Source organism: Nyctibius grandis, chromosome 10 (assembly GCF_013368605.1).
Source record: "Nyctibius grandis isolate bNycGra1 chromosome 10, bNycGra1.pri, whole genome shotgun sequence".
NCBI lineage: Eukaryota > Metazoa > Chordata > Aves > Nyctibiiformes > Nyctibiidae > Nyctibius > Nyctibius grandis.
This window is the reverse complement of record NC_090667.1, coordinates 22,776,213-22,796,719: the sequence shown is the minus strand read 5'-3', so window position 1 is coordinate 22,796,719 and position 20,507 is coordinate 22,776,213. Positions and strand designations below refer to the sequence as shown.

Below are 20,507 nucleotides of genomic sequence, written 5' to 3'. Positions count from 1 at the left end.
TGAATATGTACTTTGGGGTCTCTCTGGAAAGAAAAGCATGTGTAGGAGGGGCTGGAAGGAGACATTTTAGCTTGAGTATTAACTGGGCATTTGAATAGCACCTTCTTCTAAAATAAACATGTCTATTTATAAATATGCTTTGGACTTCTGACAAGTAGCAGCTTATGGGCCTGATTCTGCTCTGTTATACCTTTGCAACAGCCTCCGTAGTGCCTGTGTGCAGGGAAGAACAAAAAATTCGGTCTGATAGATGAGATCAGAAATGCTTTCTACTCACTTAAGGATTATCAAAGGAAATGAGAACAAGGCGTTACAGGAGAAAAGAAGGAGGTGGAACCAAAGCGTTGACCATGTTTAGGAACACAATCATCTGTTTTTTCAGCCCTGCTTCTAATCAATCTTTTGCCCTTGTGTCTCCTACAAGCTGCATTACCTCATCTGCTTTGCTCTGCATTAGTAAAGAATGACAGTGCTGCTCAGTTTCATCTTCGCAAGTGCCTGCCAGAGCTAGCTTTATTGCTCCCTTATTTCTCCCAAAACTAGCTATGCAGCCGTGCTTTGCAGGGAGTGAGAGCGCAGCATAAGTGCTGAGACTCTGAGCTTGAATGCTGTTAGAGAGTAATGAAGGGAAATGTTACATAAGAGATTAGCGCTATTAAATCCATTGTGCATTCCAGAGATCAATTTAATAGTGAATTATTTTATGGGAGGCAAAGCTTGGATTTCACTTGTTTGTTGGAGAATTACTCCTTTTTTTCCACTCATTTCCTACATTCCTTTGATAAAAATTCAGAGAGGCACTAGTAAGAATACATGTTGCTCAGTATTGTGATCTGAGGACTTAATTATACGATAAAGAATTACAGTGTCAGTGCCCTGAGGGCACTAATAGGTCTTGATCATCCTGACCAGCATCACCTGGGGCCTCCACCCACACCTTCTGCCCATAGGTCCAGGAGCATCATTTAAACACAGGCCTGGGAGATCAGCCCTTTCTTATCACCTTGCCTTCACCTGACAAGTGCTGGTGGGACCTTCTGCAATTGCCTGGTTCTGGGGAGCTGTGTCCTGATGGTAAGCTCATTACCTGGGTCACCTTCCCTTTGGGAGCAGCTCTGCTCTTGTTGCACCCTAATATACTGCCCTGGCTGGGAGACTATAGCTCGTGTCTAATTTCAGCTGTCTGTTAGTGGAGGAACCAAATTAAGTGGTATGAAGTCTGATACTCAGGTGTCACCATCACCCTGCCCTTCTCAAGGGGGTACTTAAGCTGTTTTCAGTCCTATATATCTGGACCACGAACCGCCATGTAGGTGTCCTTTTGGTCAGCCATCCTGTCTATGCAATGACAAACTAGAGTTGGATCTGGGTGGCTGTCCTGGGGGGGATAAAATTGTCCATGTCGGACTCAGCTGCCTGGCAGATTTAGCTACATAAGAGCTTGGTGTGGGTGAGACTTAGAGGTGCAATTGCTCTGCAATTGGCTGTGTTTAAGGCCAGGTTAGATGAGGCTTTGAGCAACCTGGTCTAGAGGAGAGGTGCCCCTGCCCATGGCAGGGGGGTTGGAACTAGATGATCTTTAAAGGTCCCTTCCAACCCAAACCATTCTATGATATAGACATATCTAAGGCATTTATTTCCTTTGCACCCGCTGAAATAACTATTACCAGTGACTCTTTACCACTTCACTGCCATTACAGATGTTCCCCCTCAAGTGCTGGAAGGGTGTTCTGTTATTAGAACTGATGTGACTGAAACGATGAGCATGGGGTAAGGGGGAGGCAGTTGACCTCAGCCAAAGCAGTATGTTTTGCCTTTAGCCAGCTACAAGCAGTGTGTGGGTATAGCAAGGCACAGAACTGTACCTCATTGAAATTCTGAAGACATGCTAATCACCTCACCTACCCTGCTTTGCCTTCTTGCATCAAAGGCTTGTCTTCTTTATCCTGATTTCTTAACAAAGAGCATGTATTTCATTTATATATTTATTTTACTAATGGAGCTTCATTTTAAATTTAAAGTCCATTAGAACCACTGCTTACAGAGTGCCCTTGAAAGTATGTTTGATTGCAGAATCATCCAAGCGTGCTATGGAAAGCTCTCAAGCATTAATAGGTTTGGGAACACAGAGGTGGCTTCAGTGGCATCTGAAATATCTCCTAGGGAAAGCGCATAATGTAAAAAGCCTAACGTGTTGAAAGGGTGTATTTGTAAGGGGTGGAGGGGGGAGACTGAGTTCTGGGATTAAATCCTCTTGTGTGATGAATGTGAAAATGACAGAAATGTTCAAAACTCCCAGTGAGAAATCCATCTCCCCCTGCACAGAGGACATATAATTGGGCTTTATGCAGAGAACTAAGCCTGGTGTTGAAGTCACCCACTCTGTTTGTGACGAGATAGGTGAGTGTGGCTTAATGAAGGACCCTCCCCAGCATCCGTTCCAGTCCAGGCATGGAAGCAGCAATTGCTGCCCTTTGCACACCTGCCAGGACTCCCAGGAGGCTGCGACCACAGTGTGTGTGTTTTAATGACCCCATCTATAGTTCTGGGTTAAGGTACAATTGCAAGTACAGATCCGTGCGCTGCTGGCGGGTCACTTGGCACAAGAGTCTCCCCCAGATGACCTACAACCCTCTGCCCTCTTTACTGCACCCTGCCTTAGCCTCCTAAAGGTTACCCCCATTTTATGTAGGAGCAGAGCATGAACTCAGGTGTTCAGCTGCTCTACCCAGGGAACATTAAATAAAGACAATCGTCATGGTCTTAACTGTAATTCCATATGTCTCCACTTGCACTCCGAATGGTTTCATAAATCTGAATGAAGAAGGCAGTGGGACAGGATGATCTGGAGTTGTGAGTGACGGAGCACAAAGCAGCTTGAATTATCTGACACAGCAAGTTGCTTTTTTTCCTGCAAATTTGAAGTCTTGCATGATCTAGACATTGTAGATGATGGATAGCCTCATTAATGTGAGATGCCTCCACTCGGTTGCAGATGTGAATTGATTTAAATTTGAGATTTATTTTTTTTTTGCCGATTTGTGTATTCAGTTCTTTGGGAAGAGGCCTGAGACGTCAGTCACCAGGGAGGAAAAAGAATATTGTGTTGCAGGAGTATTTCTCAACTACTGCATCTGGGAACATGGCAAAGCAGTGCTGGTAGAGTCTAATATCTTCAGATTCCTTTGTTAGCAATATTTCAGTGTTAGCATTGCTGTAGACTGGGAGATTGAAATTCTTGATTTCTTGTTTTTCAGAATACTATTTTTCTAAGCTTGAAAATTAAACTTTACTCCCCTCTGATTTTTCCTTCTCATTTTCTATTTCCTGAGAACTTAGCTTTGCCCTTGTTGTAAAGTGAACATGAAATTGGATTTATCTGAAATGGCTGTGGAGGGTGTAAATAAAATGGAAATACTTTGTACCTTCAGGACTGTCTCTGATAATGACAGGATTAAAGGAGTTTAAGTTGCTTAAACTATCCAATGATGGTTTCATAAATGCTTGAAAACGAGGTAGCTCTCAAACATTTGAAATGATGCTCCAATAGGTCACAAAATATTACTTTTCTAATAACTATACAGGAAAAATGTTTGGAGGCTGATCCCATGGATTGGCAGCTGAATGTCTTCATTAACTGGTAATGGTTGTGATTTTTTGCAAAAAGTCACTGACTGCTGTATCTGTTTTGTACCTGATTATTTCGGTTCTTTCTGAAGTCACCATGCCCTACAGTTACTCAATTTAGAAAATTACAATAAAAATGCACTAAGAAATAAACAGCAATTATGCTTCTAGAATAGTTCTGGGGCATTTTGTCCACTGCCCCCCTCGAAATATTGAGGCAATCAGAAAAGCTATTGTTTGACCCTGACGTGCCGCATGCATTCCCTAACTGGTACCATTTGTTCCTCTGGTTAAACAAGATGCTCTTTCATTCTTCATGTGAAGACTTTTCCTCTGGATGAATGCATATTCTGCAGTGGTATACAGCAACACCTGGGCTAATTTTAAAAGCTGGCTTGATAACCAGCAGCAGTCCATCTTTGGCAGCACAACGCTGTCTTTTGAACAGATCAGATTAGTCTGTGGGGAGCTTTAATATTATCGGTTCCCAGTTAAAACTGCCTTGAGTATCTGTTTCTGTGTTGCACTGCACTCTGTAGACTGTACATAACCTGGTAGCAAATTGTCTTGCATACTGTACTCTGATTCTACCAAAGGATGCTGTAGAGTCAGAAAGCCTATGTGATAAGTTATGAATTAAATAGCTTTATCAGTTAAAAAAATTGATTAGCCCTTAAAAATTTTCTTGATAAATCTAGGGGAATAGTGTCCTGTCCTTAGAGTGGCACCTCTTTTATAAGCCACTAAGGAGTAGTGGAGAATACTGCACAGAAGAGGATAATGCTCCTGGCAAAGAACAATAAAATAAGTAAATGTTTGAATTCTGAAACTTATTCTTGTTTCCAAATAGTCCTAAGGAATGCTCAGTGAGACTCTACAATGAGAAAGGCTCAGCATGACGATGCATACAATTCCCTTTTTGGCATGGAAATGATTAGCGAAATTCCATGACCACAATTCCTCCCTACCTCAGCTCTCAGGTGAATCAAGCCTCAGAGGAGGAGCCCATCAGAGCAAATGCTGCTTAGCTGGAGGTGTTAAGCTAGTAAGGAAAGCATTTGGATGCTAGCCTTGTTTAAGCACACATTGAGGGGAGCCTAATACAAACTGCTAGGATCTTGTTGGTAGGTATTAAGGCAAGTAAAGATTTGCTGTGCATGGAAAAGGAGCTGAAAACCAAACTCTGTGAAGGTTTTCAAATTCAAATATTGAACTGAATCAAATGCTGCTAAGCTCAGCTGGAGGAAAGCCTCCTGCTGATGATAATAGACACTGAATTTGGTTCCAATTTTGCAGCTCTAATGCAGGCATAACTGACCTTGTCTTTACCTGACTCTAAAATACAGATCGGGAACAGATCTGGTACAGATCTGTACAGATTTGGTACGTTGTAGCAAATCTGAAGCATTAGAGTCCCCATTTACCTGTTGCTGCCTCTTGCAAATACCTTTGGAGAGTGCACAAAAGGTTGAAAAAATAACACAGTCCATATTAAGAGGTAGATGGAAAACCATATGCAAATAAAACTTCGAGCCCTAGTAGTTCATTAGTAGTTCATTTAGTAGTTCACAGTCCATATTAAGAGGTAGATGGAAAACCATATGCAAATAAAACTTCGAGCCCTAGTAGTTCATTTCTCTGACAAACCAGCTTAACAGCACTAGGGGCAATATATTTTAAAAGCAGCCTCGCCAGCCTTACACAGGTTATACTTGCAGTCCTTTCCCTTGGCATATGCAAGGGCATAATTACATGCCATACAACACATTTTGGATTTGCACAATTGAGCAGTCCTACACGTGTATCTGGAAAGCTAGTCTTCATGTGGAAATTGCTTGCATATTGCAGTCATTTTATATTTAAAAGTGGTCACATACACACACATGCACAAAAGAACTGCTTCAGCATGCCATCAGTGCTCATTACAGGGTATTGTGTCCATTGGCACAGATGGAAAACCTGCGAGTGTACGTCAGCATATTAATTCTTGAGAACCAAAGGCTGTGAATTCAAAATCTGGATTTGATCGCTGGAAAGGATTTGGAAAGGCAGTGTTCGCACTGTGATTTCTGTGTACAGTGTCTGCAGCATGCACTGAGATCTCAGGTATGTCTGCAGCCTGTTGCAGTATGTCCCAGCAAATGAAAACTGGGATCTGTTTCAATCCTGCACACAGACTTCAAGCATCCTAATTAACCCTTCAACAGCAGGGCTTGTCACAAATAACCCAACTGGCACTCCTGCATGTTGGATGGGTTTGTTACTGGAAGCTGATTTCCCTTAAGAAATGGGTGTCATCTTTTTCTTTTATTGAAGACAACTAACCAACAAATCCAAATGATTGTTGGTTAACAAGTGTGAGGGTCAAATCCGCTAACAGTAACTGGAGAATAACTTTTGATCCATTGCAACTTAGTGATAAAGTGATTTGTCCCACACACAGAACAAGTAATTATGACTATTTCTACTGTACAGGCAGAAGACAAGTCAAAATACCTTTGCTTTTTGAAGACATGTTGCTTGTCCTTCCTTTAATACAAGACTTCAGAAAGGATCTTGCTTCGATGTCTGTAGATAATGTGCAGTAGCATTTGCTTGGAGTTTACTTTCTAACAAATTTCTGGAGCTGCAAAAGGGAAAAGAAAGGGAAGGATCTGAGGACATGGAAACAAAAAATGATGCAGCCAGCAATGTATTTTTCAGCACAACCTGGGACTGCTACATTTGACCTACCTTTCTTTTGCAGGAGGAATTGGGTGCCTTGGTCGTGACAGGGGACAGACACGGAAATGTCTTGATGCAGTGGAGATTTATAACCCTGATGGAGACTTCTGGAGGGATGGACCTCCTATGCCTTCTCCCCTCCTCTCCTTACAAACAAATTCTACCAGCGCAGGCTCCGTGGAAGGGAAGCTGTACCTCTGTGGAGGATTTCGTGGAGCAGGTACTAAAATGAGCTCGACATTCTTTACATAGTTGAAATCAGTTTCACTGTACACAGACTGACCTGATGACCGACCAACCCTATCAGGTGGCACTGGCATGCCCTGGAACTACAGAGCTCATTCAGCCCTTTGGACTGCTGGCTGCTAATGTCAATATGAATTGTGTTCTGTTTGTCCTTTGCTTTTTTTCCTTAACAAAACATGAAAAATTGACGATACTTCCAGTCTGCTCTAAACCTGTCCAAATCTACATCCAGAGCTATTGAGATCAGGAACTTAGTGTGTTATGAACATTAAAGAACTTGGGCATGTTTGTTGAAGATTGAGGCACTATCCATCTGTCCTTAGCCAAGCTATCTGGCTCTGCCTATTTACTTACGTGCTTTTCATAATCAGTGTTGAAAAAGCTTGTGTATTTAATGAGGTACAAAGAGACTAAAATTCCAGATCTGGTGATTTCAAATAATCCTAACCCCGTGGCCACCTTTCTCCTTTTAAGTCTTCCTCCTCCCACTGTGCTTGGCTCTATCTAAATCTCCAGTAATGCTAACCATTATTTTTTTCATTATAAATGCAAAGAGTGTCTCAAAACGTGCACGCTTAAACTCTCCTGCTACGTACAACTGCTACCCCATTTCCTTTCTAGGAGAAAGCAGGAATACAGATACATTATCCACTGCTAATAACTGTCATGTCAGGCTCACTGTTGCCCAGGAATGGCCAAGTGGTATCACTGGGTGACACGTCCTTCACATTACACTGACTCCAGTTGCATTGACTTTTACTTGTATAACAAACTCTAAAGTTAAAGCTGCTGTAATTTTAGAATGATGATTTTCATCAGCTAGTTCACAACTCACCTTCCCCTCCCTTCATCTGCTATTGTTTGAGGAAGCTGCTTCCTAAAAACAATTGTATGGCAGCTCTCTAACAGGCATGTTCTTGAGTCATCTCTGATGGAAGTTCTGTGACCTCAGAGCAATTATGGTTATGATACATCACTATGTTTCCATAGCAAACATTGTGCCATCCTGTTTGTCTTTTTCTCAGCAGTATTAGGAAAAAGCCTAAAGTTAGTGGGTACAAATCTCAAAAGGCTAATCGTTTGCACTGGCAAATGAAGCAATTTCATTCAAGATGACTAACGGATTAGTATGAGATTTTCCAAATAAGGTGGTTTCAGAGCCATAAAAACACTCTCTGTACAATACCACCATGTTCTGTCACCAAGTCATGTATCAAGAGTGGTAGTACCGGGAGAGGCTGAAAGTCCCCCCATGGATTTCAAGACAGCCATCTTTTGTATGTTTGTATAATGCCAACTCAATGGGTTCCTGATTCCTGACTGTACCGTTGCAATCTGTATAATTATGTATAGAACTCCCCTGCACTAAAAGTGTTATTTAGATTGGAAAACAAGAAGTCAGAGTTAGAAAATGCCAGTTTTGCAGTTACCTGTGCAACCTGAATTCTGACCCCCTACGTGTGCGTTTTGTATACCAGCAAAGAAATAGTATGTGATTGTGTTGTTAGATGTTATGATGTCTGTTAACAAGGGAGGCAAAATAAGGTTCTCATTGCCAACTGTAAATCAGAGGTATCCAAATGTTTGAGGAGTTGAGACGAAGCTGTGCCTTAAAGACAGGCTTCTTAATCGATTTTCAAGTTATTAAGGGAAAAGGACTTCCTAAATCTTCATAACAATAAGAACTTCTGGCTACCATAATCAAGAAAAAGATGGGTGGAGTCCATATGCTGAACCTGAAGAGGTTTATCTAGCTGGCCTCTCTCCCTGGCCCTGTCTTCTCTGTGTGCTGGAAAGAGCTCTTGCCTGATCTGCTCTTTGGGGGTGAAGGGTGGAGCGAGAGGGGGTTATTACTGTCATATGGGAACTTGGAGAGGGTGGCTGCTCTTTCACAATTACAGCTGCTCAGCAGCTTCAAGATATTTGCAGAACAGCATGTGCTGCTGATTTAGTAGCAGATAGGGTTATTTTAGAATGTGCTTGTTTGGTTTTAGTCTTTTGGGTTTCTTGGCATGTCACTTTGGTTTTTGTGAGGGATGCAACCAAGAGAGGATATTCCAATTTTATAAAACATTGTAATTTAGTTTCAACCAAGTGGAGTTTTTGGAACAAGCTGGAGTCACAGCTGTAGTCTCTGGGTTTTCTGCCTGCTGAACACTAAAGGGCTGCTTTGAACATTAAAGAATGAGTGCTTCCCAAAAAAAAGCAAATAAGCCAAAAGCACTGCTGCAAAGTCTTAGCCAAAGTATATAAGGGGCTACAACCAACTCTCTATATACTATAGATCTGTCCACAGCTCCCAGCCTCAACTTGCCTTTGCATTTGCTTAAACCCACTCTTGATCCAGCAGTGTGAAAGCTGGCCTACTGAGGATATTGTTCCATCTTAATTTTACTCATATGTGCCATGGTCTGTATGCCTTTCTGCATGAGTATTGACCTAAATGGATAATTAGAGACCAGAGATACTGTACACAAATACAAAGCTGAAAAGCAGCTGTGAACTGCTCAAAGGGCCTTAAATTTGGATGAAAAGATGAGTACTGCTCAGCTACCATCGCTTCTGAGTCCCATGTGACACTTGAAGTTTGTGATGACAGGATTCCCACCCTGTATATATTGCCTCTCACAAATCTTTGCTTGAAAGATGACAAATGGAGCAGCCCTAACAGCATCCCCAGGAGCAGAGGAAGAGAAATTGCAGCTATTTAGAGTCTCCAGAGGGAAGTCAGCTTGGCCAGCTGAGAGTAGCATTTGCACAGTGCAGACTGCAGTCTCTCTAAAGGACAAGTGGATTCCAAAGTGTGTCCAGGCTTCATAAAGAGAAAGCTGCCTCTGAACTGCAAGGAATGCTGTTCGATGTTGAGCTGCACTGGTAAACACAGCTTGTAAGACCTCCCCTGCTGAAGCTTCCTCAAGGTAGAAGCTTGCTCAAGGCCTGGCTGTGAAAAGGGAAAGGGAATTAATTCGTCTGAAGTTTAGACACTGATCTGGAGTGCCTGCACCGAGACATTAGTGACCCCAGGCTCACTGCAGCATATGGAGAAGCACAGACACTTCCAGAGGGAGATTCAGGTCCTTGGTGCTTTAAATCTGCTCTGAAAGACCAGAAGGCTACTTAGAACCCTGATCTCTCAGTGTTCCCTGTTTGGGTCAGGACATGAGGGATTCTAACTTGGCTTGCCTAAGGCAAACACCTCAGGAGCTTGGTGTCTATGGTTAGATGGTACAAACCCCTACGAGACCTCTGTGTTGGATCACTGGATGACAAATGTATCTTCCTACAAGCATGATAAGTACCTAAAAAAACCCCTCATTTCTGCTTGCTTTGAATTTTTTCCTCCTTTAGCAAGACTTGCAAAACTTCATCTATTAGCCAGTAGATCATACAAATTAGTTCATTTTCTACTAAAAATATTATGGCAAATAGGAACCATTAACATGCTTGTCTCTGACACTCAGCTCCAGCTCATACAGCCTAGTGTCCTGAATGTTGCCTGTCATTTGTCAGCAATGCTATAGCATTCATAAAGATATTCAGAAATGTTTAAAATGGTTGGTTTTGTCCATTAGTTTATAGTTGTGCACAGAGTGAAAACGCTAGCTGTAGTACGAATGCTCAGAAGGACTCGATGCGCAGTAGCCAGCCGGCTTTCTACTAATTGTTAAAATACACTGCCGCATTTACTGCTGTAACTATGAATTTTAAACCAGCCTTTGCAGCCTGAGTGTGCAATGTTCTTGTTGACATGTCTGATTTCCTTTGCCTTTACATAGAACTAACACCTGCCACCTGCGCGGGCTGACAGCTATTAGCGTTAGCCTCATTAGCGTGCCTCACCGAAGGAGGTGGCAAGCAGCTCTTCAGGTATGCAGCATTACACGCTTATAAAATGTTTGCCAGATGGGGTTCTCTTGCTTTTTGACTGCTTCTGAGTATTAGAAATATTTTTCTCCGGTGAAAATAACGAAGGCAAGGGTGTGTGCCTGTTTGCTTGGGCTGTGTCATCTGCCGTCGCTGTCAGCTTGCGGAGGCACATGTTCGTTGGCTTTGCATTGTTGCTGCACAAATACAGATCTCGTAGCCTGTTTCTGGGGGCTGGGGGTTGCAGCTTTAGTTTCAGGTTATAGATGTTGGTCCAGCTGCCTGTCTCACAGATCTGAATTAATAAATTCAAATCTAGAGTTGATTTTTTAAACTTGATTTTAATTAAATGCCATCTTTACAGTATGCCCATGCGACATCAGCTGATGTGCAAAGTAAAGGGACAACTGCCTCAATGCAAATAATACAATGTTTAATGGGTCTGCTATTAGCAGCACGTATCACTTAAAAGGTCTTATGATTTCATCAGCACTTGATGTGGAACTGTCTTTCTCTGAACTGGCAGTTTTGCCATCTCCCTCCAAAGCAGTTTATAGCAGAGAAGATTAATGTACTGCTTCCCTACTAAATATGCTGAAAAATTCTGCAATGTATTTAGCATCATATGTGGGACCAGAGCTGCTCAACCCAGTTCTGTTATTTACTTACTGATATCAAGTAGAAATTAATTTTTCACATAAGTGATGTTACAGTCAGAGGAAGGGGAAGGGAAAGAAATATCTATGAACTTGGAGTGCAAGAATCTCAATTTTGTGTTTGCAACTGTTACCCAAGATAGGTGATAGTGACACTGAGTCCTACTAGCTGTGTAATTCTGATTCTATAAAAAAAAGATATATACTTACCCTAGATTCATTTTATGGCCTCTTCTTCCTCATTTACATAAATTGTAATCCATACATTAGAATAGAAGCGGCACTGTTTGCGGCAGTGCAGAACCGTGTAGTAATTACTGTATTCCAGCTGAGCTAATGAGTTTGTATCTCTATGCCATCCTCTCCTGACAGTGGACTAGCTTAATAGTTATTTATTTTGACTAATCTCCCATAAAGGCTGTTCCCCCTAGTCTCCTCCATTACGTGATTTAGATGGAGAATCATTCTAGTGCTTGTTTTTTATTATAGTGGTTATGGAACATTACTGGAATCAAATTAATTTTAGATATATTAAGCAGTCTGACACAGTAAATACTGCACTTGTGAAGCTTGGGGGTTGAGGGATTGGAACAAAACCCGTTTCTCCAGCACCTTCCCATGTTCCCAGCTAAATAAAGCAGAGGGGCAAACCCCAGGCTGCCTATCTGCAGCACTCTTTGTTTCCCTCTGTTAGAACTTACTGGGCAGTGATAAATAATTAAAGTTCTCCTGCCCACAGTTGTTACCATCTGAATAAATACTCCCACCAATGGAAGGGATTCAGGGTCCCTGCGGTTCGCTCAGCGTGGAAACCTGCTCCTGGCCGCCCGCTGCGCCACAGGCACTGACACATCTCTCCAGCCTGCGTGCTGGGTCCACCCCGAAAAATGCTGCTCCTCTGTTAGCCTAATTCTCCCCCAGCCCCAGCATGAGCTGCTGGGAACTGCTGTGCCAGAGAGACCTCCTGAGCTTGCTGCCTTCCCAGGGAGGGCTGCCCATTTACCCCCCACTCATTAGCTAGAAACTCGCTCCCATAAATAAGGCCAATACAGGTCAGGGAACTTGCTGGGGAGCAGCATCTGCTCATTTCAGATCTAAATTTGACCCAGTATCTGACCAGCATGGTATTAGTAATTTAGTCCTGCTTCTTACTAAGGCTCATTGATAGTTTATAAAGGGTTAATGAATGATTAATAGATATTTTAATGCATTTTAATTAATTGCTGAAGAGGTCAGTAGGTTGTTTAGAAACATGGCTTGTAGCCATGTATGACATCTTCTATTGTGTTCATAACTGCCCATCATGCATACAGTCTAAACATGCTTTATATCCTCTATTAATAATGTATTAACCCATTGCAAGGCATTTAGAAACAGTATCTCAGGATGATCTGAGACCAGTAATTCTCATTCTGATCTTGTCGGTTTTACTCATATGAATGGTGCATTGACTTCAAGAGCACTGATCCTGCTGCCACTGTAATCCGTGATCCTGCTATCACCTGCAGTGCAAGCAGGACCAGCGCTTGTAAGATTATGGCTGAAAGAGGCCTTGCCTATGAACCACAGGCAAAATCTGGAAAGATTTTAAAAGCTGAAATAGCTGGATCAATCCCAAGAAAAGCAGTTGAAGTAACTGAATAAGAAGTTCCTTCCTGTAGACCATCCCATTCTTTATATATTTTTAAAAATTTAATATATATTGATTTGTGAGTGAATGGGTGGATCATGAAACTACGGTCCTGAAGAATTACACAGCAGAGCAAGAGGTTAGAGGTCCTGTCTATGAGAGTCAATATCTTACCTTACTCCACGCAGGTTCTCTGAAAACAGTAAGCTGCCACAGTTGTAAATTCAAACCCCAACCTGCCTCCCAGCTTTCACTGTGTCTGGTGGGATATACTGCCTTGATCCTTAACATCACGAAGGCTGGCCAGCATGTTAAACAGCCAAGCCAAGTTCCCTCTCCTGTGTATTCTCTGCCTGCTTCTGCCTACAGGCACAGATGATAGATGTACTTGACCCCACAAGGGCTGTTCGCTGCGTTGTGCTAGCAAGGCTGGTAGAGTTAGGGGGCAGCTCACATAAGCAAATGGGATTGAAGGCCACAGACTTGATGAACTTATTCTTTTACCTACTACAAATGAGGAGCCAGGACATCTGGTGGTAATGATCTGAGTGTACTTTTATCCCATTGCAACACAAACGTGAATTCCCAAGTCACCTAACTCCACATCATGTAATTACGAAAGCTGCTATTAGTGGCGAGGAAGATGAGTAGCAGAAGCTAGTCCCATATGTTTAAAATCATTCTCTGCTCTGTGGTACAGATAATAGCATGCAAAACCAGGTACAAACCAGCAGTGGAGGCTGAACTGCTTTAAGGCAGCTCTGGGGTGGCTGTTAGGTGACAAGAACTGGGGAAGCCAGTGAAAGAAGTAGAGTGAATTTATTTGTATTGGCTGACAAACATAATAGCTGCATGGTTAATAGTCCTGGATGACCTATAGATTTTCTACCTGTTAAGTATGTTGCTTAATTCTTCTACATCTGCCTCCCTTTAACCCTCCTAACCCAAAACCTAATAGTTGTATCTGAATGTTCAGTTCCAAATAGGAGAGAGAAAGCAAGGTCTAAAAAAGACCAAAAGTGGTAATAAATACTATATTCACAAGGAAAGTTTTTCCTCCCCCCAACCTCCAAATCACAAATGGAATGCAGCTAAAAAAAAAAAAAAAAAAAAAAAGAAGAAGAAAAAGCAGATCAAATATTTATGTTGCCTGCAGCCATACTGGGGGTCTTTCCAAGAATGGTTCATCCTGATTTATGGTCAATCCTCATTCAAATGACATGAGAAAACTTACAGCATAAAATGAATTCTGGCCATATTTGGGGAGTGAATTGTATTTGAAAATAAACCTTTTAAAGAGAAAACATGATTGTGTATATGGAGTGCAGGCAATCACTTACTGAAAATTAATATTTCTGTTGTTTTTTCTGCACATTCAAAGAAAAATTTAATATGAAAAATCGTGGGAAAGTATTTTGTTTACAGACCAGAATATAAAACAGAATTTAAAGATTAGACTCATTTTGCTTTCAGACCACTATATTTGCATATATGCAATTGAGCATTTTCAGGTATAACTCAAGTTCTTTCACTGGGAAAAGGTGGGTTTGTAGTCTCAGTATTAGCCTTTAGTCTGCACTTGTACTTCAAAAATGCATAACTATACCAAAAGAACTATGACTTTTTTTTAACATACCACAATTTCTCGTGGGGATAAATTTATGCTGGAATTAATGTTCCCTACACTGGTTTAACCTTTTCCTTTCCTGGATAAGAATAAACCATACTGCTATAAACACTGTTTTACCGCTTGAAATGGATCTGCATTAGGGTTAGGTTTGTACTACCTGAATAATTCTTATATAAAGTGGTTTAACTCCTATGCAGAAAAACAGTGTAAAGAAAGTTTCTTAAAACTTCTCATGGTTAAACAAGAATGTGCAGAAAAATACTGCCTTGTTTTGTAGAAAAAAATGAAAGCATTTGGAAAGGAGTGAAATCTTTTCATGAGGTAAGGTGGTTGTCTGGTAAGTGATACAGAATAATGCTATGTATGACAGGGAGTTCTGTGGGGTGGCTTTTAAAGCAGGTAATCTGTGTAATACAGCAAATTTCTTTTTGCGGATGTTACATTATCCTCCTGTAAGCAAAACTGGCTGCTAAGATACTGCCTTTTACAAATGATTGCAATTAAATAAGGTGAACCAATGAGGCAGAATCTGGAATTATTTGCCCCTTCAGGCTTAAAATTGCTTATTGGGATTAAAGCCCAAATCCAACATTACAGCCTGCAATCAAAGGTGCTGTTCTCTTCGAAAAACATTACCTTTTCTATTGTTCTATTTCTAACTAAGAAAAATTAAAAAGAAAGAAAAAAGAAAAGGCTTAAGAATTGAGGTGTTTAACTCATTTCTCTTTTAAAAAGAAAGGGGGGGTGTAATTTTTTTCCTGCAGTATGACTGTATTTTGAGCAGTGCTTTTCCTCACATGAACTTTCTTATCAAAAGGGTGCTGCTTCCTTTCATATTAAACAAGATAAGACTACAGAAATGATTGCTTCCCTTATTCCAACAGCATACTCTTTTTATCTCCCAAGGGTTAAGAGTTAACTAACACTCCATGTGCTGGAAAGCAGAATTTGTAGAGTGGAACAAAACCAGTTACAACATCCCACAGAAAAGGGAAACAAGGGACAGTAAAGGTGGTGAGTCACCAGGGTCAGGAAAAAACACAGCAAGGCTTGTAAGGAAGGGTTGCTGGACCTGCCTTTGATGTTTTAATTATGATTTTTTTCAGAATGTCTCAGTTCCAGTGTTTGATTTTTTTTTTTTTTTGCCTCTGTCTCATTTTTGTCATCATCCATGCCAAAGAAAATCCAGGCATAAAAATTTATTGCATAAAGGAGACAGGATCTAACAATAAATACAGGGACTGGAGCCTCCCATGTCACAGCTTAGGTCTGTTTGTGTCTCTGTATTTGCCTCGTACGAAAAACCTGTTCACTCTTGCAGGGTCACACAGAAATGAGCTCTTTGCTGGTACCAGCACGTGTTATTTCTTTGCAGTTTGTCATGCCTTTTCTCTTCACGTGTAACTGGGTTTTTTAGTAGTTTGCTGTCTTCTCTCTTGGATGGGTGCAGCTTTCCTATGTATTATTATTACTATTATTCTCCTTTAATATCCAGGTTCAATAAGCAAACCATCATGTTTGCTGTGAACAGCAGAAAGGAGTGGAACAAGAACTATTCAGATTAGGCTAAATCCTGAAACCTTACTCGTATTTTACTCAAGCAAGCTCCTAGAGATCTGTGAAAGTCCCAGAGGTCTGGGTTTGGACTAACAAAAATTATGCCACAATTAACTGTGACACAATTGAGGGGAAAATTAGTATGGGCTGTGGACTGTGGGGTAGAAACACTGTGCTGCACTCCTGTATCCAGGTGAGAGAGAGGACAGAGATGGTGAATGGTTGGTGAGTGGTTTCCTTAGATAAACATGACAAAAATGTGCAGAAATTGCCATAAAGCTGAGACATCCACAACTCCCGTGCATGTGCAGGGCCTGCAGTAAACAGAACTGTCCCAAATCAGCTCAGCAAGGAAACCAGTCCTGGGAGGGGAAGAAGTCTTGTTTCCATCGGACCTCCCCACATCCTACAGCTACTTGCAGAGGAGCCCTAGGGGTATTTTAAATCCCATGACACTATGTCATCATGACATCAACACCAATTTTGCATGGAACCTAAACTACAACAGCACTATCTTGGGGGTACTAAACCCCCAGGGTTGTTGTTCTCTGGAGGAATATGCGGTCTGTGTTTCCAACATGGATGATCTTCTGTATTTCACTCTCTTCCCCTTCTTCAATGCTTTGCTGTTGATTCCACTGAAGGGCAGTGTCCAAACAATGAGATGCAGTGGAAGGATAGGGTTGGTGGTTGTTGTTGTTGTTGTTTGTTTGTTTTAAAAAGCTTTCTAGAAGGGATAGCTGAATGGGAACCTCAGTTTGGACCCTGTAAAGTTTAGCCTGTCACCAGACCTGTAAGACTCAATAAAACAGTGTGGAGTATTCAATGTTTCTTGCTATGATGGTTCTTATCCTGGTACCTGTGAAGTGTCTGTGCTTGGAAATTTCTGAGACCTGGCTCCTAATACATCTATCCAGAAATTCATCAGAAGGAAGCTGACAGCAAAGCACGTGCATGTCCTCAGCTCAAAGTAAGAAAAATTTAGACTGAGGTTACTTGCTGTGAGAAAGTGACTTTAAGGTGAAAAGAAAAAGTGAGCAGAAATGAAAGACACTTTTTATTTTTAGGAGAGAGCTTGGCTTTGAGTAACAACTGCCAGAAAGTTCAGGACTTTTGTTAGCAAAGAAAGGTTTTGTGTTCTTATAAGAAGTTTAATATAGCACTGCTGGTTGATAACTGTGTTTCTCTGCTGCATGGTGATTCTTTCATTTTTTTTTTGTTAGTCTCAGTAAAAAGCTTCTTGTCTTGTGATTGGCTGTGATTTAATGGCATTCTTCTAACCTGACTGTTCATGACAAATTCCTCAGCACTTCAGAACAGCTAAAGTACATCTGAAGCCCTGGAAGTTTCTTTCTGTCTTTATTTCTCTCCAAATCACAGGACGTCCAGACTTCACACCCAAGAAAAGCCATAGTATTGGAGTGCTTTCAGGAGCCTGAGAGCTGCATTTCAGTCAGAGCAAAGAAAAGACAACATACTGCATGTAGGCATGCTCACTAACAATAGGCAATACTCTGTCTCTAAAAGATGAGCATTTGACAATGAAATGTCACCTGCATACTTGTCCCAAGATGGAGCACTTCATGCTTTTGTCCCTGCAGCTGCACCTGGAGCCCAGAGGACTGTGTGAGGACTGAATATGCTGTACAGATCTCCACCTGCACTATTTCATTTACTGTATGTTGACAACTTGTGTGCTTTTCAAAAAGTGCAGCTGTTAGTACCACAAAAATTACCTTTTCATCGCCACCTTACAGAAGGGTCATAATAATAACTGCACAAACCTCTTTGATCCTGTTTGACTTGACTCCTGATGCCTGCTGTTGTTCCTTCTGTTTTTCAGCTCGTCATGAAGTTATCACCAAGGAGATCCTCGAGCTGGATACGTGGGAGAACCAGTGGAACGTGGTAGCCATCAACGTTGTCATGCACGACAGTTATGATGTTTGCCTTGTTGCTAGGCTGAACCCGCGGGATCTTATCCCTCCTCCCCCAGATTTAGTGGACCAATAGAAGTTCAGTGACTCTCCGTGCTTCCAGATTCTGCAGAAACTGAAGAATTTGGAGAGACAAATGCTGCACTGGCTCTGGATAACAGCTGAGTCCCACGGAGAGGAGCCAGCAACACATGCTTAAGGACAGAATTGCCTTTGAGCTGCACTTCTGAGACAATGCTTGCTTTGCTAGTACTGGTACTCTGGACTTCTGTGATTGAAAGTCGAGGTTGCCCAGCCTTTGGCTCTTCATCTTCCATCTGTCTGGGCAAGCTTCAGTGTTGGGTGCAGCCTGGGCTTCTGGGCCCCTTTGCCTCACAGGCACAGTGGCAGCCCGGGGCTCACTACACAGCAGAGCATGACGTCTGAAGGAAAGCTCTAGCCAGGGAAATCCCTCCTTTGCTGTTCATCCCACTGGTTCCTACTAAGCTACCGAGGAGGCTAAGAAAGATATTAGGTCAGCTGGTGAAAGCCAGTCCAGCTGTACCAAAGGGCCAGACTGTACTTGACTGATGCAGAAGCAGAGGGAGAGAAGAGCCTTTGTTTGTTTTAAACAAAAAATTATTAGCCAAGGTTCATTAGCCAAGGATAACAGCTACTGCAAATATTATCTAACCCACATCCTGCACAGTCAAGAGATCCTGTCTGTGCCAACAGAGCTGAGCCTGTGCTAGTAGAAAAATAGTCTTTTGGCAACAAGTCACAAGCGAGTCTTCCAGCAGGGTTAGTAAGCAGTCTGTACCAAAGACAAGACGAATCCTAAATTTGCACATAGATCCTACCTGTTACAAGGTCTGGTGTGACCAGAACCTTAGAGCTCAGTTAGGAAACCCTCTTCCTTTGAGAGACGGAAAAGGGGATGTAAACTAAAAAGTAAGAAATGAGACCAGTATTATCTGCATATCAGCTCTGCAGCCACAGGGAAAGGATAGATGTGCTAAGCAATAAACATTTATATAACAGTAGTTGTTTTTTTAAAGTAGCTTTAATGATGTAGCGTAAGGTAAATTCTCTACGAACAGAATTGGCTATAATCACAGGGAAGAGGAATAATTCAAACAATGTTTCTTAAGGCAGTGTTAGCCTTCATAGCGTTTGAAGACAGTAAGTTAGAGAGAAAATTGTAACCAGTACTGCTATCCCATTTGAATTACCAATAACTATTCATCAGTTCTCAGGTGCCTACCTTATCGTGTATCTGTCTGTCACTGCCTGGGCAGTATGGACAAGAGAACTGGAAATCTCTCTTGTGCTCTTGGGCCAAAATCGCAAATGAGAATATGCGGCAATGCAGAGTGAATGTCAGAGGCAAACACTAAGAGTGAACTACGATACAGTACAAGAATGTTCATTGTCAGCAAGAAGTTGCTTTTGATGGCTACAAAAGCAGCAACAAAACTCGAAGGAAATGATTGACAAAGAAATGAGGGAATCCATCAGGTAGTTTACCCGTAGTTACGTGCAGGATTTGCACTTCAGAGCACCTCCATTATCTTTTTCAGTTGTGTTTTAGGCTGCAAAAATGCCAGCTGGTGCGCCTTGGGTTTTTTTGCCTGCAATGCTTATGGCAGAGAGAGATGAGAGGATGACCCAAAAGCCAATTCTGACTTTTCTGATTCATGAACTATTCTCTAAAATATCCAGTGGGAATATCAAGCTGTTGTATAAAAACAATTAGCGGGAAGGTCACTAAAGTTTACCTGATAACTATAGTAGGACATTGAGGACTGCTCAGACAATAAGGGAGTTGGCGGGGGCAGGGGGGAACATGTAGAAAAGGAGTAAATCTGTGAGCCTTACAGCTAATCTCATCTCTCCTTATGTTTCCCAAGCAGAATGAGTGTCACAGCCTAAACGTACTCTCGTGTTTATATCATTTCTGTATCATCCAGTCATTCTTTTTCCTTTCCATTGTTCATATTGTATCATCTGTCTAGAACAGAATTGTGACAAGCATGAACTTCAGTGGTACAAATCAGCGAGTGGTTCCTAGAGTCTTAACCACTCTGGTCGCTAAATGCAGTTGTAGGTATAAGATCAAGGAGGCAAACTCTGCTTTAACGTGTTTTTAAACAAAATCAGTAGAAAGTTCTTCCAATTAAACATCCAATATTGGAAACTTTTTTTTTTAACTTTTTTTGTTACTGTGAAGTAAAGTTAATCTTGTTCTAATTTCTCTACAGAGCTCTCAAGGCAGCTGGAAGCAACGCTCTTGAGCATCAGTTAAGTGTTTCCTTGTGAAACTCCAAATTCTGCAACTATATCTACTGATTTTGCTTCTTTCACCTTTTTTTTTTTGTTTTAAGGAAGAATGTTTTAAAGGGTTGTTTCGTCTTTGGTCTCTGCTCTGTGGTCTGTTCCTGACAATTCAAATCCTCCTGCGGTTTAAAGCCTGAGTTAATCTCCTGGATTTCACTCTCTGAAAGACAGTCTACTTGGAATATTTCAAGGGGAGAAGGGAGACTTTTGCAGGCTTTCATTAGTCATATTTGAACATATATGTGGAACGCAGCTGAGACTCCTCTATTAAACTTTTATTCCAATAGTGAGCTGGCTGTTTCTTTCCCCCTTCATATGTT

General features: G+C 41.6%; 1 protein-coding gene across 1 annotated transcript in view; it reads left to right on the top strand.

Moving 5' to 3' along the window:
* Positions 1-20,477, top strand: part of KBTBD12 (kelch repeat and BTB domain containing 12) — a 40,297-nt gene extending 19,820 nt beyond the window's left edge. Inside the window, exons 5-6 of the mRNA XM_068408861.1 lie at positions 6,374-6,571; positions 17,778-20,477. Of these exons, the coding sequence (XP_068264962.1) occupies positions 6,374-6,571; positions 17,778-17,947 (368 nt within the window). The 3' untranslated portion in view covers positions 17,948-20,477. The remainder of the gene's footprint in view (positions 1-6,373; positions 6,572-17,777) is intronic.
* Positions 20,478-20,507: the final 30 nt, after the last annotated feature.